This window comes from Mus caroli, chromosome 11, assembly GCF_900094665.2.
Source record: "Mus caroli chromosome 11, CAROLI_EIJ_v1.1, whole genome shotgun sequence".
In the NCBI taxonomy this organism is placed as follows: domain Eukaryota; kingdom Metazoa; phylum Chordata; class Mammalia; order Rodentia; family Muridae; genus Mus; species Mus caroli.
In genome coordinates this window covers 39,824,481-39,847,212 of record NC_034580.1, presented here as the reverse complement: position 1 = coordinate 39,847,212, position 22,732 = coordinate 39,824,481, and the positions used below count along the sequence as shown (strand labels likewise).

The window sequence follows — 22,732 nt, the reverse complement described above, 5'->3', positions numbered from 1 at the left end:
TTCTGAAGCGATTCCATCAGGGAAAACCCCCTCTTCCTACCGAGAGGCTGAGAGCAAGCAAGCGCTTTTGCAGGGTGTACACCCGCCCAGAAGGGAACCCTTGGCAGCATATGCTGTGTGGGGGGATGAAATCACAGAGTCAGCTCCCTAAGCAGAGAATTACATCTCACTCTCAAAATCTGGATTCCCTCAACCACCAGCCACGGGCGCTTTGCTCTCTTTTCTTTTTTGCAACACAATCACATTTTGCTTTGGGACACCCATCAAGTTCCCCAAAACCTCAAGCTTGCTCATGGACCTACAGGTCACTGTCCCAGCCAAAGAGACACACAACGCTATTGGTAGAATGGGCTTCTGCATCAGCATACATTTAACTCACTTAACACTGTATCACTGCATAATACTAATATAACACAGCTTCAAATTGTTAATAAAATTACTTTCACACATTCACAGAACCCTCAGTTTCTTAGTGACAAAACTATTTAAATTAACCAGAGATGATTCTTATTATTATGTGGTTCATAAAAGGACTTCTGTGCCTAACTGGTCATTCTCATGCACTATGGTTTTGAACTTGGAGACAGAACCACCGTGACTTAAGACCCAGTGAAGACAGATCCCTGGGTCATAACCTGATTACAGTTTACAGTATCTAAACACAGAGCAAAGCTAACTTTACAACACATTAAAATGGAGGGAAAACAAGAAAAGCACACATCCCTAACATTGGTCTATCAAAACTACCTACCTTTTATGGCTAGCTCATCATAACCTTGTATTTAAAAAAAATAAATTGCTTTTACTTTAACTGTAGACTTCTAAAATGGTTGAAAGAATATACTTAGAGGTCCAGGATAGATATTCATTACCCAGATTCCTCAAACGCCTGCCTTTTACTAAATTTGCTTCCTATTTTTCTTTTTCCCTTAAATCACTTTTTAGCAAATTGCAGATTTATCCTCAATATATCTGCATGCATTTCCTGAAAACAAGGCTTTTTCATGCATAATCACAGCACAATTATCTAAATCAGAAAATTAGCATTGATACAATAGAATAATCTAATCTCCAGACCTTATTGAGATTTACCAATTACCTAATAATGTCCTTTACAGCGAAAGAAAATCCTGTGCTAATCACCGCGCTCAGCTGTCATGTCTCCTTTCATTCCGAATATCCTCCAGCCGTTGTGGTTCATGGCATTGACATTGTTGAAAATACAGGACAGTTACTTTGTAGAATATCCTTCCGTTTGGGTTCTGTTCTGGTTCTCCAGCTCATATGAAAGTCTTAGACTTCAAGGTGGGACAACAGCACAGACTGATGCTGAATTCCCTCTGAACCAGGTTCTCCTTATCCACACGTTTAGTAACAGCACATACTCTGACCATTCTGTTAGAGTGATGCTCACCATCTACCAGTGACCACAGGCTAGCTTCTCACCATATAAGGTTACATCTTATAACTGTGTCTGGGGCAATAACTTGCACCATGTTAATGTCCTTTGATGTGTCAAATCTTTAGTCACTAGTCTTAGTGTGAACACATAACTCTTCCTTTATTCTTATTATATTTATTTATCGAATTGGGAGGGCTAATGCCATTGTGTGTTGTGAGTGTTTGTGTGTTGTGAGTGTGAGTGTGAGTGTGTGTGTGTGTGTGTGTGGTGTGTATGAGATCAAAGAACAAATTTCAGGAGTTGGTTCTCTCTCTCTCTTTCCATCATGTGGAGATAAGAACTGAACTCAGGTCTCCAGGCTTGCTCAGCAAGCCCCTTTACCGTCTGAGCCTTCTCGCTGGCCCTCTTGCCAATATTCTTAAAAGACGTCTTCAAATGCCCTAAAAGTTGCTTTATTCAAGAAAATGCATTAATTAAAAATATTCTGAAAACCAAAAATTGAAGCAAGTGAAATGGCTCAGAAGGTAAAGATGTCTGCCAAAAAGCCTTGAGATCAATTGAGATCAATTCCTGAGATCTAACACTGTGAAAGGAAAGAACCGACAAATGTCCTTTGACCTCCACACATACACTGTGGCATTCAGGAGCCCTCACACATATATGAGCATGTGTGTGCAATCGGGCACACAATCTAAATAATAAATAATTTTAATACTTTTTAAAAAGCATGTATGTGTCTCTTCTATTTTCTGCAATCACTGTTTTTAAAAAAAATTCAAGAAAGGAAGAAAGAAAACACAGTAAATTACTGATTAGATCTCAAGTATAGTGCTAAAAAATTCAAATGACGCAGTTCTGCTAACTCCTATTATCACTAAATCAGCTCTATGTTCTCCTAAAACTCTACATAACCTCGGTGTCAGCTTCAGTGTTTGCCTTGCTAAACTAAACTAATAATAATCATCATAATAATAATACTCGATTAGTCAGTTTACAGGTCTAAAAAACTTCTATGCTGGTACAGGGAGGTGGCAGGAGAGAAGAAACGATGTTATTGGGGGGGCGTGGCAGGCATATCAATTACATAAGATCTCCGTTTGGAACTTTCTAGATGAGATAAACATCATTATTACCAAGGCTGCTAGTTGAAATGAATGAGGCCATGATAATATCCAGTTAATAATAAGCTTCAAGGCAAATCCACTGAGGACTCCCCCAGGCAATGGATGACAGGGACTCCCAGAAGTCCTGTGTTTTCTCCTTGGTAACTGAACATCACTTGTTAAAGGCCCAGTCCCTCCATAATGCATCTCTTTACCAAATACCGAGCTACCACTTTGCTTCTGGCGGTGGAGTCAAAACAGAGAATCTTTCTCCAACTCAAGCATAGAAAAATGAAACCAAGAGTTCGGATTTACTCAGAAATAATTAAGAACTCTGGGGAAATCTGGAATCTGAGGTTTCTGCCTTCCCTCTCCCTCTGCCTGGATAGAATAAGAAGAGTTCTCAAGGCACAGGGTTGGAAGAAGAGGTACCTGCTTCTGGAAAATGCTGCAGTAAAAGAGAGTGGGAGTCTACCATGGGATAGGAAGGGTAAATTCCTGTCCCTAGAGTAAACTGCACTCACATTAAGGGAGCAAGCTTTCCTGTGCAATTCAAAGACAGAACTCCCTCCAGCCTCTAACCAGTTTTCTTATCACTGAAAAGACTTATTAAACTTATTAAAACACACATGCATGCATGCATGCATGCACATACAAACACAGCACAAGAGAAAATATCTGTCGAGAGATTAAAATTCAGATGGGACCAGGTACAGGTAGATATGATAGATTTATTTGGATAGCTCCAGAACCACAGTAACATTAAGACACACTTTGGTCTTTTTTCCCTACTGCCTCGAAGTTCCCCCTCCAGCTTTCTCTACTAAAAGCGTTTCTACGTGTATATTTAGCACGCACAGCAAGACTGGCTCACAGTTGAGCAAATCCAGACGCTAACATCCTCCCCTAGCCCCCCCCACCAAGGATAGGCATCTTCTAACACCAATTTTGGGGGACAGGGGGCTTCAGCTTCTCTCACTAATTTAAATGTATGCTTCTGTGGGGTTTAAGGCACGATGGTTGAGGTTGGATCAGCTGGGAGATCCCAAGGGCATATAAACAGCCTTGACTATTTTAAGTGAGACCATTTTAATAGACAGCTGGTTTAGGATACAGACAATGGAGCCCTGAGAAGAAGGCTCATTGTCATCCTCCACAGTAAATCATGTGTCTGCTCATTGGGAGGAAGGTGGTCTGTCTGAGAACGCGACAAAGACAACACTGGCTTAAATAAATCAATGTGTTTATCAGAAGTGAGGATGGGGGAGCTGCCGCTACAATGGTAGGCAGAGGGAGAGAAATTATAAAAACGCATTATTGGAATAAATCAATCGAGGATGAATCAAGTTGAGCTTTATAACCATCGAAACAAAAGGTACAGTATCAAGTGGGAAATACTGTTTACATTAATCCCACCAAGGGCAAACAAATGCCTCAAGGCAGTAGGGATGCTTGGACAGGAAGAAATATGAAAGAATAAACAGAAGTGACTTCACTGCAACTTTCAAATCCTGGTGCGACTGAGATAAGTTGTCCAAACCCGTCCTATTTGGAGACCTGACTTTCTGATAGGTGAGTAGCTCCTCTCTCTGAATGTCAGCCTCTAACAGAAAATAACAAGCAGGCAGAAACGAACGCACGTTCCTGCGGATCCTCCCTTGATTTCAGATTGGTTTTTTTTTTTTAACTGTATTGTTTTATATATATGATTAACTAAAGATGAAAAAAACATGGGTGTTGTTAAAACTTTCATAATCTCGAAGAACAACAGGTTTTACTGTCCGAAGAGAAAACTCCATTTGTTTTAAATGCTTAAAGTCAACATGTGCAAGTCTTTGAAAAATCAGTCAATCCCTGTATCATGCTTGTCCCGGTTACTGCTGTTTTAAAAGTCATCTTTGAAGCATAGTTCATCCCTAGTTTTTTGAAAATGTTTGCTAAGGCTTAAAAATTCACTGAGACTTACTTCGGCGGGGGAGGGCGGGGGGGGGGAGACTACACAGCAAAAGAGAAAGAAAAAAAAGCAGAAGAAGGAAAATGACTCTGAGCATACAGCGGGATCTTACTTCAGTGGGATGCCCACAGATGTTCAGAGAGTTGAGCTTGCTTGCCTTTGTTTACTTTTGTGATAGTTTTAACTCCTGTCCCACACCACATTCAAGGGAGCAGTGAGCATATGCATTTTTCTCATTAGGAATTTGTCCTGATTTGCAATAAGAAGGGAGGGAAGAAGAAGGCAGAGTAGAGGTAAAAGAAACTTGAATTTCCCACATAAATCGAAACAATAACCTTGAAAATGATACTATTCCTGAAAACAAAACAAAAAGCAAAGTCTATTTGTCACCTCAGAGAAAGGGCCATAAATATAAAAACTGCCTTCTTCAACCAAAAGAGGAGTACCTTCTAAATAAAACTATCAGTGATAGCAAAGTACTAAGAAGTGAGCCAATAACAATGTCTATAGCATCAATACACCGCACAGTAATTACTACATTCACCCACCCTGTGTGTTCCACTGCCTTTCATTTAAAAAAAAAAGTGCTACATAATATAGTCCAGTTTCCAGTAGGTGAAAGAACCCTAGTTAAAAATTAAGCCATGCCAAAGAAAACACCACAAATCTGACATTTCATAAACAATTGTGTCGAACAGCAAATCTACCATTAATAGTAGAGTAAAATCAAAACTCATTTTGCCTCAAGTAGCAGCTTGGCTACTGGCGAACAAATTGCAAAGATGTAATTTCAGCTCAGCAGCTAAGCAGGCCCGTTTTCAGAACTGAGTTAGGCACGATATCATATTCACTATGCTGCTCAGTTACATCAGCCCTAACTAAAAGGCAAGCACGTCCCCATGCAGGGGACTTTCTGTTGCATCTCTTCTGTCTTGAAGATCTAAAAGCCCTTCTATTATTCAAATTCCTTGGGGCTGGGTGGGGACTAAATATTTCAAGTAATTCCATATGACATTTTTCCTAGAAGCAATAAATGATATTCTACTTGGATAGTTACCGCATTTAGTACGTTAGTAGACAGAATTGACTTTGTCAACTCAGTCAGGCAATAACAATAAGATCACAAAAATAGCTAATTTATTATATGCTTAATATATGTCAATCACTGTTCTGAGGCCTTCACAGTTATGGATCTATTTATTTTCACAGCAGACCTTTGAGTTGGGTGCAACCATTATTCCCATTAATTCGATTCTAAATTCATATATATTTTAATTTGTAGCTAAAACCCAATCTTCCCTGCTCCAAAACCTATGTCATCAATTCACGCATGTCCACATCCAAACTGTCTTCATCCCCAGCAAGAAACACACAGATAGCAGGCTGTTGGTACAGCCATACGAGTTCGATAAATGCATCCCGACTAATATGTTCGTTTTTAATGCTGTTCAAACATTCACATGGAAACAGCTCTAGCGTAAATATCCCCGAACAAATGGCTGTATATTATCCAGGAGGGAGCAGTTGGGCCGCCAGACTGGGGAAGTACTAGGCCATCTGGCTCCCGCAAGCTCTCCAAAACCATCAGCTTTGTTTTCACCCCCAGACTCCAAACAACACATTTTCCACTGTGATGAGTTTACATTTTCCCAAACACAGGTCCTGATCATGCATAAAAAATTCCAAACTTCTTCATTCCTCTATGTGCAAGGAAATTTAAATCACCTGCATTTTTGACATGTTACCAAAGGAGACAGAAAGCTGTTGAAATATAGCCCTGATATAAACCTGCTCTGTCCTCTCTTGCTTGGCTCCCTGGGTATATGAAAGAGCCTCTTTGCTGGCCTGGTAAATTCCTTAGGAACTTATAGATATGCCAAAAAAACAGTGTTTCTCTACCAGGGAGCTGAAAGAGTAGTTAATCAAACCTATGCAGCCATGGTAGGATATAATGAAACAATCAATGGGCGTGACATAAAGTTTAAGCAATAACTTTAAGGACTGCAAACACCAGAGTAAATATATAAAGAAAGCAAGCTCGGAAACAAATCTGAAAACCTTCACTTTTCCTGTCCCTGCGCCCCCATTGCATCAGCACCATTCCACACCCATCCTCCACCCACCCCACCATTAAACCTATACATACAAACATGATGTGACTTCTGTTTGCCCTTCTCAAAAATAAATAGATGAAATAAGGGGGAAACACTTTGTTTTGGGGGCAGGGGACATGAGATTGGGTTTACTTTCCTTATTAAGTAGCACTTGAAAAACTTACTCTTCAAGAAAGCTAGTCTAAGAAATTGAGCTAGTTTTGTGTTTATTAACTACGTAAAAGATAGATTTGTTGATGAATGAACCACAGAGTATATCACATCTCAAGTTACTCATGCAAACCTGAAGTGAGACAGATTAAGCCTCAGGCTTCCCCAACTGGGTCCATGAGAGCTTCTACAGTTAACACTGTTTCTGGATGCATTAGCCATAAACTTTGGGATCCTAAGGGCTCTTGCATGCTCACTGATAGAATACCAAAAACAGCAACGACACAAAAACAATCTATTTTTAGGCCAGCTAAACTTGGTTTTGAACAACCCTTCCCAAAAGCAAGACATTTCTTTTCTAGTTAAACGGGTTTTGATTTGGTTGTTGTTTTGTTTTGTTTTTCAAATTTTTATATTTTATACCCTGTGTTTTACAAAGGAGGGATAGGAGAATGGGCCTCAGAGCCTTCTACAGTCACTCCTAAAATGAGATTCCATCGTACCTGGTAGGGCCCAAAATTAGGAATCCTTCCTCAGAAGAGTCTAATGAGACACTTTAGGAAGGTGTGAAACACTGTCATCCTCAGACATCTTGGTTGATTGAGTACAATTCTGTCTGGGTCTCAGTGTTACTGCTAGATGCACTCAAAATGAGGAACGACCTGTGCAGCTGCAGCCCAGCTACTTTTGCATGTGACTGGCTGACGATTCCATCGAAATGTCAACCCCAGCTTGTGAGTCAAGGGTATGACATCACATGCTCAAAGGCACATATCTACTATGGAAAGGGCTAGGGTCACCAAACAACGGAGACAAGATCTCACGGTGGCCAGGGATTCCCTCCACCAGCTCTGGTGTTCTTAGACATTGACAGTTATATTCTGCTCCACACTCTGAATATCAAAATCTGAAACGCATCAGAAAGCACTCCACAGAGAGCAATGTTACCACTTTGTCAGCCAGCCTCGGTCACTCCTTCTGGTTAAACGGGCTGCTGTATAGAACTACACAGAACCAACATTTTTAGAAAGTTCAAGTCAGACTGAGCGTTAATTGCCATAAAATAATTTCAAACTCCAGGGAGATCACTTCTGAAGCTGAATATGATCGTGATTCTGCAGCAAAGAAACTAAGGCTTCTGGTGTGTCTATCTACTGTTTTGGAGTGTATGATATTAACGAAGTCCACAAGAAGGTGACTACTTTCAAAACGTTAGCAGCAGCGCGCTATCCAACAACAAGCAACTGGATCATGAACACAGATTGCCTTTCAAAGTGAAAGTTATAGAATGGAAGGTTACCCAATCATTTTGAAAGCAAATGGGTACATCTTAAAACGTCGTTTGTCTTGATACTTTTCTACCAACTTAGATAATTGTTTGGGGTTTTTTGTTGTTGTTGTTGTTTTGGTTTGGTTTTGGTTTTTTTTTTTTCATATGGCTTCTGACTAGACTAAATAACTACATGTATCTATAACTTAAACTTTTAGTAATGTATGCCAAATGACTTTCTTATACCTGTTATTTTTCTTTAAATGAACCATTTCCCTCTCTCCCTTCCCATAGAATTTATGATGCTATCAAACAGCCAAAGATACCTTCAACTGTAGTTTTTTTAAAAGAAGGCTCTATGGCCCTGTTCATAAAAATATTTGCAGTATTGCTTTATATTTAAAAAAATTCTTCTACTGTTCATGTATGAGAGAGTTTGTTGATTTAAAAAAATCAATTCTTAGTAGCACTATTTGTTTAGGGAGGTAGGAATTAAAGTTTTGGGGAGATTTAAATCAAATGGAAACAATCTCTCCAAACATGTACCAATTTTATGCTCCTTGGAATAGAGCTTTTCATAGCTCGGCCTGCATTTCAGTGGTCAGGGTTAGAGAACCACCTCGGCCCTGTCTGGTTGTTGGTGTGCATGTTTTTCCCTTTGAAAGTAAATCCTAATGAATACATGAGGAGTAGGGTTAGGGTTCATTCTTCTCCCTCTGCCTTCCCTGTCTTCACTCCTTTCTGACTAGAAGGACAAGAAATGATATCCATCGTATCAAAACTGTTTTTGAAAAACAAAATTCCAACTAATATATTTTGTTTTGATATCAGAAAACATTAAAAACCCACTAAGTCAAGTCTTTTGTGCTTCTGCTCAGCAAGGAAAAAACATTAAAAATTCAGTGTCCAAAGGAAAGAAAACTATTCTATGTAGCAATCAAAAGAATTGAAGAAAATAACTGTAATTAGAACAATAAATGGGAATTTACTCTGAGCTGTCAACTAAGAAATAAACACAATCTTCCAGAGATGAAAATACTTATGGGAAATAACATGATATCAATTTCTTTAGACACTTATCACTTTAAAAACATACTTCATATCCATAATTCCATGTTATTTATTTGTGTCACAATAAATATGAACATGATAATCAACATGAGCTGTTATTAAATGCTTCTTGCTAAGATCTCAAACTCCCAACAGCTTATTAATGTGTATTTTGCACATTATAGCCAGGCAGATCTAAAGCTATTTTTAATTGTGCATGGACACCCTAATTCCAAACTTTCTAACCCAGTGAAGGAAGAACACCTCTTCTTGTTTTAAAAGGAATATTTAAAATGACAATCAAACAAACATATCTTAACCCTGCACTAAACTGCTACTGGCTGCACAATAGATAACTTTCCTTTTTGTTTTGAATTCTTTCCTCCTCTCAATAAAGCTGTCTTTTTTGTTTCTGTTACTTCAACTAACTAACCAGCTACTTCATTCTGAAACTATACTTTTTTCTTAAAATTAAGAAGAGGATAGATGAAAAAAAATCCCTCCTGCGCCTCATTAAAATGTCAAGCCTTACTTCCAACTCCTCTCATAATTGTATCATTTAAAACATAACTCAACCTTAATGTATACTGCCTGACACCGTGTGTTGGCAAGCTTAAGAAAATGCAGTCCATGTCCCTTTAAGACAGAAAGCCTTAGCTAGCTCTTGCTGTCTGGCTCGCAGCCAAACTTGGAGGCCAAAGCAGGAGGGTTTTTTGCAAAATACTCTTGAACAACTGTAGGCTCCTACTTCCAACACTACCTTCCAATACCATCGACTTAAAAAAAAATCTGTGGGGAGTTCATTTGCAAATTCCATCAGCTTCATTCCTTGAATTGCCTCTTACCCCCCAATTCCTCAGGCCTGGGCCTTAGAGAAGGCCTGGCTAGTTAGGAGTTCAGTCTATTCTGCCTCCCCGGAGGGGGTTGTCTCCCGGGCTCCTTTCGCTTCCCCTAGGGCTCCTTGGCCAAGCCAGGGGAAGTTCAGTCCTTTTTCCTTCACTCAGCACCCCAGGTTTTAATCATCAGGCCTGGCATTCCCAAGGAGGCAAGTGAGCCTCGAGCAGAAATGATCTGGGGAGCCTGCGCTGCTCCCACTTTGCCAGGGCCACCCTGACTTTGAAAGTTTGGGTCCCAGTCATCTCCCAGTGGCTCAACCGGCTTTTGAACTGCAGCAAATTCGGTGACCCGAGAGTCTTGGAATTCTAAGAAACTTACTTGTTTTGTCATGGAGTCGATGAGGCGCACGTAGAAATCCTGTTCTGTCCGTATCCCTGGGGGTGGAGGGAGGAAGGAAAATTAAGAGAGGGGGGATAAGCCCTGAAAGAAAAAAGAACTCCACAATACACATAACAATAGCAACAAACAAAAACTGAACGCAAAGAGGTCCAAGGTCAAGGGGAACTCCCGCTGTCCAGAAAGGGGCGAGCCAGGACGCTCCTTCCCAGAATCCAGAAAGGATCTGCGGGCCTAGTTCAAATGCTCCCCTTAGAAGCCAGCCTCCTCCAAGCACTGGAGCTAGAAAAGAGGTGGGGACACCCCCCCAACCTGGCCACTCTCCTTTCCCAGACTAGCGCCCTTCTGAAGCCGCCTGGATCCATCAGGAGCTCCTCCACTCCCAGCCTCTCCCTAGCCCACCCCCACCACCCCCCAAAAAAACCGAGGAGCCAAGCGACCTGGAATTTTGGCCAAGCAACACAGGCCTCAAGAAGTGGGGAAAAGAGGACAACCGAGTGGTCTTGTCAGGGCCAAGTGGCCTCTGGTCAGCCCTGGGCTGACCAAGCCGCCCTCTGCCTCCTCAGGTGAGAAACTTCCTAGAATGAAATTTCGGAGAGGCCTGTTCACCTGGAGGGTGGCTGACGGCTGAGCTTCGCTGGGGGGTTTTCGTCCACCTGGAGCTCCGTGAGCCCCCTGCCCTGACCCGGAGCCCCAGGGTGCTGGCACCGACCCGACAGGAGCCTCACCATTGCTGTAGAGGAGCTGGAGCCGGTAGTGGATTCCATTATTGGTCTTTTCGCTGTTGGCTTCCTGGTTTGCAGCAAGGCCCAAAGACACAAGAGAGGAGGAGAGAGGTCTCCATGAGCCAGTACACCCACCAACTTCAAGGCAACTTTTCCCAAATGGGGACCCCCCCTCCCATCCTGTAAAGCCAGTCAACCCCAGTAGTAACAGAAACTGTGGCGAACTTAATCTTTCTCCACCCTCATCCCAAACTGCTTTCTCTCTACCATTCCAGAAATTTCTGTGAGGTGCACATGGGTGAGACTCTTCCCAGAGCCTAAGGACTGCAGCCTGGGCCATCTGGGGCAAGCATTCCTGATCTGGTAACTCAGAACAATCATTCTGCAGGCTCCCAAGGCTAGACTCAAGTAGGGTTCCTCTCATTTTGGCCTGGAATCTCTCCAGCCCTGGGGGCTCCGTGCTCACTTTCTGAAGCAGGACCTTGAGTCCCAGGAGCCTGGATTCGTCCAGGGCGGGAAGTAGCTGGGGGCGGGAGGGGGGGACTCTCACAGGAGTGTGAGCAAACCTTTGCACACACGGAGGCGGCTTCCCAGGCGCCTGGGCCTGCTCTCTGAGCCCGGGACTACTGGGGACTGCCTTGTGCCCACTTACTTTTTCCTTCTCCACGAACCCCACAAAGGCCGTCCTCTCAATCTCCACGGGCTGGCCCTGTCTGTCGTAGAGGGCCAGGACGAAGTGGAAGAAGTTGGATTTCCGCAGGTTAGAAGGCGGCTGCTTCTCAAAGTGAGCCCGGGCCAGACCCACCCCGCTGCGACCAAAGACGCAGAGTTAGATGGCTAAGCCAGACTCTGTCCCGCATCCCCCTGTCACCCAGGGCACGCGAGCGAACCCCCCAACACCCACCTTCTCTGCTCCCAAAACATCCCCTGGGCTCCTTCCATGACCCATCAGGAGCTCAAGCGCGGCTGACGAACCGCACAAATGCCACTCATGTCCCTGTCCTCCCCTTCCAGAGATAGCGGGTCATCAGAACTCAGAGGTGTGGAAGTTTTGTTTGGGTTTTGGGTGTGAGATGAAACGCTACAATCTTTACTCCACTTGAAGCGCGCTGCGTGGAGAGGAAATGTGACCGTGGGTGAAATGAAACGGGGTTAAAGAGAAAGTGCGCAATTTACTACTTCGAAGGCCAGGGCGTGGGAATAGGCTCCGACTACGCCTCCAAATCTCGCAAGTAAGTGGGCAGGTGGAAATGCATGCAGGCATGCTAGGTTGCTCGCTGCTTCAGCCACCCTCCAGGAAACTCCCTAGCCTCGGCCAGCTGATAGTACCCGACCTCAGCACGCTAATTTTCTACACAAACGCAAGCAAGCGGAGAAGGGTCCCTGATTGGGACTCGCAACTATTAGAAATGATCGATCGCCTTGGAAAAGAGAACTGGGGTGTCTTGTTTTACTGTTGTAAGTGACTGTTGTTGTTTGGTTAATTTTTTTTTTTAAATAAAAGACCTGTCTTGCCAAAGTTTTGCCATTCTGAGAAATCCTCCTCACACATTCCAGAAACCCAAAGGGCCAAGGCTGCTTGGCTGAGAAGATCCGCCGGGGACTGGAGACTAGGATGCCCGGGGGCACCACAATGACAGCCCAAACTGCCGGACACTATCAGACAACACACACACACACACACACACACACATACACACACACTTTCGCTTCTAGCCTAGTTACCCAATTCACTCTCACTACCAACCACTCCCAACCCTGCGCTCATGGGGATGGAAACAGTACAGGACAGTTGTCCCTAGCCCTTCCCCCCACCCCAAAATGGAAAGATGGAACTACTCCCCATTCCCCTTCTGCACCCTTTATGTCTAATGGAGCCTGGGCCCACAAAGTTTTCCCCGAAGCCCAGGTGGTGGCCAGCAATGAAAAGGGCAAGGTACCATTTCTCACTTGGGACTAGGAGCCCCTGGACAGGGCACTGGGTGTGTCCAGGGAAGTTCCTCAAGTTGGCCTCCAAGAGTATGGCCTCCAAACCACTCAGTGTAGGATCTGGAGAGTGGGAGAGGGACTGGGAGAGGCCAAGGTGACAGTGGATGAGAGTGGCTTTTAGGAGATGTGAAAATTAAAGTTGGAAATCACTATTCTACATGCAGACTGAGAAAAACTGAAGGCTAAGAAGTGGAGAGAGGAGAGAGTAAAGAACCAGATAGGAAAAATAAGAGGAGACTCCAAGAAGAGAAATGGAGAGAGAGAGAGAGAAACGGGGGGGGGGGGGAGAGAGCCAGGTGAGGAAAGAGAAAAGAAAAAACGAAGAGTGAAACTGAGAAAGAAGGGGGGGAAAAGAGTGGAGAAGGACAAGAAAAAATTAAAGAAGGTAGAAAAGGGAAAGGAAAGATAGGAGGAAAGGAAAGAATTAAAGAAGGTAGAAAATGGAAAGGAAGAAAGGGGAGAGAAGAAAATTAAGTAGGTAAAAAGAAAAGAGGGAAGAAGAAAAAGGAAAGAACTGAAGCGAAATAAAGGGGAAAGGAAGCGAAGAGAAGGGGAGGAAAAGGGAAAAATATAACCACACAGAAAAGAAAACAAGCGGTCAGAAAAGCGCAGCTATCCAACACCGAGCTGCAGAGACGCCTCTTCTGGGTTAAAACAAAACGAAAACACTCGCAGATGGGGCTGCGGAAAGTGCCGGCAAAGCTTGGGCTCGGCTCCCTCCGGCAGCTCGCTGATCTCTGGCCACCCGGCGACGAGTGCTGCGCAGCCGAGTAGCGCGGAGCCCGGGCGGCGAGCGCAGCGCAGCGGCAGACGCACTCGCGTGGCCGGGCCCCGGGTAGCCGCGCCGCCGTCTCCGGGCTCTCCCGCTAGCCCGTGGCCTCTCCTTCACGGTCCCCCAGCGGTACCCACCTCTGCGCCGCTGTGTTGGCGTCCAGCACCCCGGCGCCCTGCATCCACGTCCGCACCGCGTTCATGCCGCTGCCCAGCGGCTCTTCCTTCATACTGCTTCCACTCCGTTGGATGCTTTCCTGGATCCCAAACATGAAAACAACCTTTTCTTGTGGAAAATCTCCTCCCCTTTGAAAATATTTGAAAAAAAAAAAAAAAGGAAAAAAAAAAAACGCCAACCACAGATTTTTTTTTTGAGTCGATGAGACTCGCGCTACATCAAGGCGGGCTGAAAAGCAAAATTTTTAAAAATGTAAACCTTCGCTCAAAACTGAGCGATAACAAGGAGGGGGGCGAGGGGGAAAAAAAGAAAGGGAAAATCCAACGAAAAGACCAAAATTAAGAAAAAACAGAGATATATGCCTGGCTGTTGGGGGTTGTTTGGTTGGTTGGTTTTGAGTTTGGGTGCTTTTTTTTCCTTTTTTTTTTTTTTTTTTTTTTTTTTTTTTTTTTTTTTTTTTTTTTTTTTTTTTTTTTTGCTTTTTTTTTTTTTTTCTTTTTGTAGTAATCACAGGCCGTTGGAGAACAGGAGGGGCTGGAGTTTCCTTTTGTAGCGGTACCTTCACTTGAAGAAGCAGGAAGAAAAAAAACCACCCTGATGACAATTTAAGAAACAATAGATACGACTCTCGAAGCTGGCTTGGCTACTTGAAGTGTCATTTTCCACAACCAGGCAAGTTTTTTTCTCTCTCTTTTTTCCTCCTCCTCTCTCAACCAAAGATGTTTCTTTCCTTTCCGTGCGTGTAGATGAGGACGCTGGTTGCTGTAGACAGACACACCGGAGAGGGTGGGGGGGAAGGGGAGAGAGAGGGAAAGAGGAAGGGGGGAGGGAAAGAGATAGAAAAAGAGAGGAGAGGGAGAAAGAGAGGGGTGGACCCTGCTGGATGGAGATTCTGTTTTCTCCTTGCTAAAATAGAAGTGATTTGCAGGCTCTCCCTGTGGAATCCAGTTTGACTCTCCCCAGAGCTAAACACAGGCACACTAACCCCAAAGGGAAGGAGGCGGGGCCCTCGCAGCCTAGACACGCCCCTTCTTTGCATAACGTCATCCTTCCGCCTTATCACAGCCAATCGCAGCTCCTGAGCTGGCTTGTTCACAGAGCCTGGCCACACTCCCTCATTAACATCCTTCACCGTGTGGCGCAGGGGAGCCGCCGAAGTTCCCGGCAAAGTGGCGAGCTAGGGAGCTCTGAGCACTAGCGTCTAAGCTGGAAGGAGCATGGCCTTAAAGAGCAAGAGAGAGGGCAGAGGGAAGGCGATGGAGGTATCCTGAGTCGAAGGGGTATGCACCATGGTAGTTCTTAAGCATCCCTTCAGAGCCCTGAGCGCGACGGAGGCGTACTGCCTGCGTTCTCTTTTCCTTGCCTGTCCTGGGACTTCGGGGGCAAACGTGGAGGAAAAAAAGGACTGACCAGGCAGAAAAGGCAGAATGCCCATCCCAGGTGTCCAGCTCTTCACTCTGAAGCAAGGGTGGCGGGATGAACTTTGTGTGCGCGAGATCGAGACTTGAGGGCACTCAGAAGACACTATCTCCGTGTCAGGAGAGGTAGAGAAGCCTAAAGCCCCAACCAATACGACTTTAGTAGATCGCAAGGGAATGGGAGTTCTAGACTCAGTCTTCAGCAGGCTTCTGAAATGCTTCTAAGTCTGGTGCTAACCCAGACACGAATGCTGTTGGGCGCGGTTTTCACTCGGTCACTACTCTCCAGAAGTCCCTAAGAGTGAATGGGTCTCTGGGGCTACGCAGTCTGCGACTCTAAATATCTTCAGATTCTCAGCCCCCTCTCCTGCTCCGCAAAGTAGCTTTATTTTTCTTTAACAACTGCAGCAAGGTTGATGCCTTCTCTGATTAGTTGGTTATTTGGCACACAAAGTTCTTTCTGTTAAAGGGGAAGGGGGCTTGAACCAACTTCCATTACAGCCATAGGAAAATAGACTGGGATGTAGAGAAGAGAGATGAGAGGTTGGGAGGGAAAGGGGGAGAAGAGGAAGTGGATAAGGTGGAAGAATGTAAGGGGAGGAAAGGAAGGAAGGAAGAAAAGGAGGGAGAAGAGGGTAACTTGTCTCCCATCTCAGGCCTATTGACCTTTGTGTTATGGCTAAGGAGGAAATGAGTGGAGGTTTATGGGTAATATGCCTACCCCATCATTTTTTTAAAAAAAGGTTGCAACGTTTAATAAACTCGTGGTAAATGTATCATTACTCTTAGAGGACATCCTGGATGCAGCCAAGGCTGCCAAGGACTCCATGGGGGGAAATTCTTTGCCTGAAATCCAGATTCCCTTTTCTGCTGGTCTTCCTTGGCCCTTTGATTTATAAAATGTATTGCAGTCGGTGACTGAAAGGAACACACATCCCTGTTGAATGGAACAATTGAGGCCAGCAAGCATTCTGGTTGGTGGGTCTGTCCAGGGAGGAAAGTGGAGCCCCTTTGTGATGAAAGAGTAGGTGGGTGTATTCCAAGACTACAGGTTGAATGCATGGCCACTATCTTCAGACACAACTTTATCTACTATAGCTCCCAGACTATTTATCTAGACTACACATGTGCTGGGACATTTCTTTCTGGTCCCATAATTAATGCCATCTCCTCCAAGCCATCTCAGCAGAGATCATCTGATCCACCAGGATCCTCATAGCATATGCTAGAGTTTCTAGTACACAGTAGGTGCTGTGTGTGTGTGTGTGTAAAAAGATAAGTTATATGCTGGTAGACACCAGAACATTCTCCATCCCTATAGAATTTAAATGCACAATTGAAGCTGGGCCTATTTAAACTTTTTCAAAGCTCCAAGCTGTTGCTGATGTCCCAGACCCAGGATCCTCTTAACCGTACACAGAATAAGCCCCTTCTTTAAGTTCAGTGGTGATCCTTCAAGGTAGGGGCATCAGGAAGCAGTGGCCACCCTCCTACAATGGGTCCCAGGAAGTCCTAGCTTAAGACTCAGGCCTCTCTCCTTAACTGCTTGAGTCTCCACTTTTCAGTAATCAAGACAAAACATTAAAAGTTGAATGTAGTAGGGTAGATGTTCCGGTGATGCACACAGTCAAGAAAAGATCATTGCCCGAAAGAGGAGAAATACAGTCACATTGAGGCCTGTGGTTAACAAGAGTCACAAAGAACATAGACCTCTGGAGGTTGGAGGTCATCTGCAAAGGATCCTGGTGTCAGTCAGCACATGAAACCCACTATCCAGAAAAGAGAAACTGGAACAGAGAATGATATCTATAGCAGCCCAATTCTCCAGAAACTAACTATAAAGGAAGCAATTTTATATCCATAAACTGGAGGAGGAGGAAGAGGAGGAGGAGAGAAAGGGGAGGAGAAGGAGGAGGGGGAGGAGAAGGAGGAGGAGGAGGAGAAGAAAGAAGAAGAAGAAGAAGAAGAAGAAGAAGAAGAAGAAGAAGAAGAAGAAGAAGAAGAAGAAGAAGAAGAAGAAGAAGAAGAAGAAGAAGANAGAAGAAGAAGAAGAAGAAGAAGAAGAAGAAGAAGAAGAAGAAGAAGAAGAAGAAGAAGAAGAAGAAGAAGAAGAAGGCGGTGATGGTGGTAAAGAGAGGGAGGCAAGAATCTTTGGATAGCCCTAATTCCCTTTGGCTTGACAGGCAGCCAACACCTCACCTGGGATAGTGGGCATATTTCACTTTCATTAAGCAAAGTGCATTTGTAGATTTTCATCTGGGGTGAATTGCCTTTTAACGTGGCTTCTGCATCCAATAATAAACGTTTAAGTATAAGGAAGCCAAAAGGAAGTGGGGGAGAGAGAGAGAGAGAGAGAGAGAGAGAGAGAGAGAGAGAGAGAGAGAGAGAGCTGTGTGTGTGTGTGTGTGTGTGTGTGTGTGTGTGTGTGTGTGTGTGAACATTCAGATTCCTGGGCCTCCTTCACAGCTGCAGGACCAGAGCCTCTGGCATTGGTACCTAGGAATCTATATTTAAAGACATTTAAAAATTCTTGCCTTCTTTTCAAACAAAGAGATAGGGAAGGAGCCACTGTAAAGGAATATGTTTCTTCTAGAATGATGTTTTCCTGTTGAACTTCTGGCAGATTCTTCAGCTGGGGGTGGAAAGATGGGGTGGTGGTCATGGATAGGTTCTCAGAGGGTCCACACTACCAAGTGGGGCTGCCCAGCTTCTCAGGTCCCTCAGTGCTGGAGGAAGTTGAGGCTAGGGCACAAGAATTCCCTCCCCCTGCGCCCTTCAAGCCCGACCACTGGCACCCAGGCCGTCTCAAACTTCTGTAGACCCAGACCCCCTTTCATGGGGCATATAAAATGATGCAATAACTTCTAGGGACTCGGGTAAAATTATGCTCCCCTGCTTGCCTTTCAGTTAAAAGAAAGACCCCCTGAATTGAATGGAACTGGGATCAGAAGGAATGTCCCAAGAAAAGAGGGGATGGCTTTTGCTTGTCTGCCCCCAGGAGGCAGGCTTGGGACTTGTCCTGAAGCGTGTTCTGCTTTTCTCTTCTTGAGGACCCCCCCACCCCGGGATCCAACAGTCGGGGAACTGCCCCCTCACCTTTTTTAGCTTTCTTGCCAGAGGTAGCTGCGACCCCAGTGGGAGAACGGGTTCTTCATTCAGTGCTGGGTAGAACTGGAAGTGGGCGACAAAGCGCCTAAGCTCAAAGGCCCTCTAAGAGCTTCTGGGGAGTCGCGGGCCACTAGACGTCTGAGATGTGTGACTGGGACAGGCCGAAGCCAGGCCACTATCAAGGGAACCCGGTAGAGTCTGTAGCGACCTGGAGTCCTGGGAAAGCGGGGTACAGCCAGGCAAGGGCGAGGGCGATGGGAAGATACCACGGATGAGTGTTGGAGCTACCAAACACTGGGACCCACGCGCCCACTAAACCCTGGTCTGTCCCCGGGTGGCAATTCACCCATCTCTGTGGGGAGCGTGGGAGCCGCAGGCCAGAACGCCACCGGAAATCCGGACTCTGATCCGGGCTTGCGACCTCGCGGCGCTCCGGAAAAGTCCCTCCTTTGCTCATCCAGTCTCTGTCCCTGGGATAACCCTCCTCTTCTTGGAACCAACTAGAAAACTGAAGAAGAGGGTGACAGCTACTCGCAGGAGGCAGAGAACGAATAAACAATCTCTAAGGCTCTGTCGCAGAGACTGCAGTCAACGTGGGTAGGACCAGGCGCGGTGCGGTTCCACAAAACTGTCCCCTCTCAGAACGAGCTGAGGCCTCTCTCGGGTTTCCCCCGGGATCGTCCCAGACAATAAATAGATCCCATTTGTTGCTAGGTTTACCGGACATGAAATTACTCAATCGCGACTACAGTCCACTCCCATTGTACAGGTGAGGAAACGGAGGGTTTTTAAGAGAAGCGGAAGCGAATGAAATCTTGTTCCTGCCACACCACTAATAAAGTTACCAAGACATTGTCTCAGGGACCAGTGCTCTTAACCTTGGTCAAACCTCCACCCGGCAGAGGCAGCTAAGGGCTATCCACCACCACTAGAACTCTTGGGTGCACTGAGTCCTGGTTACACATAGGGGGGGAGGGAGATAAGGGGAACAGAGTGAAAGAGAGAGGGGGCGCTTGTCACGGTGAGGACAAAACACACAGAAGTCAGGAGAGTGTAGTTTCAGGAAAATCTTAACGAATATGATTATTTGAATACAAGTTTGCGCTGTAATGTAAGTGGGTGCTTCTCCCCCTCTCGTCCCCGGACAGGACTCCCCAGGGACGTACCAGCTCCAGCCCTAGCTGTGTCACGTCCTCTCCCAGTCCCAGCTAAGGTCTAAGCTTGCCTAATGAAACAACCTTAAGTACAGGACTTTGCTATGATGTCCAGTGTCCACGATGTCCATTACAGGACAGAAATCAGAACAGCTGAGTATGTGTTTTAATTGTGGGCTGGGGGGACATGGTTCAGTCTTGGCCTGAGCACAGATAGCTAAAACCCGACATAATTCTGAGTTGAGAGAAAACAGCTGGTGGTGTTCCAGAAAAAGAACTCTAGGCTGGTGCTGCCCAGGGGTGGAGTTCAGCTGGTACCCCACTTTGAGAATTTTGCCTATCTGCCTAGGAGACTAAAGCTGGCTTTCTCCACATAGGAGGTGGGGTGGGGTATTCAAGGGGTTTAGAAGGGAGCTCTCCAGCAGTTTATAAATTAACACTGCTTAAGTTTTAAAACAAACTGAAATGGAAGAAAGAAAAAAAAAAGGCAGGGAGTGGGGTGGGGGTGCTATAAAGATTTAAGAGAGAAAAGGGCTTGTTTCCCTAAAGGAAAGTTAAGAAAGGAAAAGCGCATTCGAGAGGTGGGTTCAGGATACCCAAGTGAGAAAAACTGTGTGCTCCTTTTTTGGGGCACCTTTCTGGGTATTTGGCGCTGTGCGCTTCCTGGTCCTTATTGGTACCTTTGTTTAAAGTGCCTGTGGTGTGAATGCAGACACGGGTTTTCAATCAGCGACCCTCGGCTACATTATTTGAGGGTCTGCACAATGCATTCTTGGCTCCGTGTGAGCGCGCGTGCTTCAGTGCGGGGCCAAGGGGTACACAGGTGCACCTCTATCTCGAGTGTGCATGAGAGTCACGTGAAGACATAGTTTATGTGAGTACAGTGTGTAAGTACAGAACTTGGGTACCTAGCAAGATCGTACACGCGAGTCTGAGCCCGCACTTGTGTGTGTTAACTGCCGCAAAGACATCCTAAGAATCAAAGTCCAGCTAGGCGAAAGCAGCAGGCTGCGTGGAAATCGAGGTGTCAAGGGCAGCGGTGAGGCTGCAGGTCCCTTGGCCTTACGGGTGGGAGGGAGCCTGCTGGAGGAGCGCAGGGCATGGCCACAGGCCGGGGGTGGGCGCCCAGCTCAGCTCCCTGCAGACCAGGTGTAATTTCCACCCACAAATTACCCGAACTGAGAGCGCAACGGTCCCTGCTGGACAGTTCCGCGCGCTTAATGGTTCCTCGCGGACAGTTTCTGATTATTGATGCGGCGTCCAAAAAGAGACCGCTTCCGGGAGATTTGCTTGTGTGTTCATTCCCCTTATCGCTGTTGATTTGCTTGGCTGCTACAAAGACCCAGCCAAACCGACCAGCGCGACCAAGAAGTCCTGAGCGGATTCCGTCGTGCTAGGCTAATTGCTGGCCAGAATTGTCTTCCAAGGTGGAGTCACAGCGCCACCTCGCGATCCCCTAGCTCCCTTGCGGTACTGCCGCTCGAGAAGGAGACTTTGCAGGTCCCCAGCCTATAAATTCCCAATGCTGGTTCCTGTTCACACTCACCATTTCTTTATTCGGTTAATAAGTTCTTCATTTTCCCAGGCACACCTTGAACACCTCTGGACTACCCACCCGCCACGGTTCAATCTCCAAGGTTACCTAAATGAACCTCTCTCTCCAAGACAGCCCATGGGTACCTTTCCTCAGGTTCCCCTAAGGCTCAGTTCACACTGTCAGAAAATACAGTCTCTCTTCCCTCCCTGGTCAAGGTACTCCTCAATAATGTCGAAAATTGTTCTTCCAACATCAACCCAATCTAGAACTTATTGGTGAGCGTGTGTGAGGGAGTCTCTGATCCAATGTTTTATACTAAGCATAAGGCAGTCTTATTTAATCATCCCACATACCAAGCCTTGACTATTATTATTATTATTATTATTATTATTATCATTATTATTATGCACACGAAGAAGCCATTATTAGAGGGGCTAAAGTGCCCAGCCGAGGTCATGAGCCCAGGTTAGTCTATCTGATGCCAAAACACACCTTTAGCAGTTTCTATGTCTTGCCAACTTCATCAGCTCTATGGCCTCAGGTCATGTGACCAGACAAGGCTTAGAGTTAGCATTCATGTAAACCCATTGCTCTGGAGAACGGAGACAGGAAGAGGACTACTATTATCAAGCACACATCATATTACAGCCTATCACACATAGAATATTACAGTGTATTGCACACAGCATATTACAGCATATAACACACAGCACATTACAGCCTATCACACACAGCATATTACAGTGTATTGCATACAGCATATCATAGCATATAACACACAACACATTGTAGCATATCACATACAACATATTACAACACATGATACACAGCATATTACAACATATAACACACAGCAAATTACAGTATATTGCACACAGCATATAACAGCATATCACACACAGCATATTACAGCATATCGCATGCAAGGATTGCTCACAAAGCATATTACACCACTCTCTACCCAAGGGACCCTAGCCAAGCCAGTCATCCTTCCTTCATCTTTTATTTTTTAATTAAAGATAGTTTACAATTGATTTCTATTTTATGTGTATTCACATCTTACCTGCATGTATGTATGCACACCACAACCATGCCTCCTGACACAGAAGGCAGATACCCTGGAACTGAAGTTACAGACAGCTGTCATGTGGGTGCTGAGAACCAAACCTAGGTCCTTTGCAAGAGCAGCAGGTGCTTTTAACCAGTGAGCCACCACTCCAGCTCCCCAACCTCCTTATCCTTAAAAGTCAGTTTACTGTAAGGGACAAAGGAGAGACGTGGATGTTACATACCTGATGTACTGCTCCACGCTGCAACCAGCACAAATGCAGCATTTGTGAGCACTGGGCTCACAGCTCGAAAAACATAATTACTGATAGTCACCAACTAACACACCAAACAAAATGAATCTACCACCTACATAGAATTTATTATGAAACTACCTTGTGGTTATATCTTCATTTTCATTGTGGGACATGAGTTACGTAATGGGACATGTTTACTTTATGATGGTCTGAGTGTTTATATTACCCTGATATTTTATTTAAAAAAAAAAAAACATTTAAGGGATGGAGAG

At 45.1% G+C, this 22,732-nt stretch overlaps 1 protein-coding gene across 5 annotated transcripts in view; it reads right to left on the bottom strand.

The window, feature by feature from the left end:
• Positions 1 to 14,333, bottom strand: part of Ebf1 (EBF transcription factor 1) — a 390,034-nt gene extending 375,701 nt beyond the window's left edge. For 2 of the 5 annotated variants that reach the window (XM_029483663.1, XM_029483664.1), the window contains exons 1-4: positions 11,906 to 12,143; positions 11,654 to 11,810; positions 11,005 to 11,068; positions 10,259 to 10,314 (exon numbers count right to left, since the gene is read on the bottom strand). In XM_029483663.1, the coding sequence (XP_029339523.1) occupies positions 10,259 to 10,314; positions 11,005 to 11,068; positions 11,654 to 11,810; positions 11,906 to 11,943 (315 nt within the window). In that variant the 5' untranslated portion in view covers positions 11,944 to 12,143. Of the gene's footprint in view, positions 1 to 10,258; positions 10,315 to 11,004; positions 11,069 to 11,653; positions 11,811 to 11,905; positions 12,144 to 13,899 lie in introns of those variants that run through there. The other 3 variants (XM_021175729.2, XM_021175730.2, XM_021175728.2) reach the window with 3 other exon arrangements.
• Between the last annotated feature and the right edge of the window lie 8,399 nt (positions 14,334 to 22,732).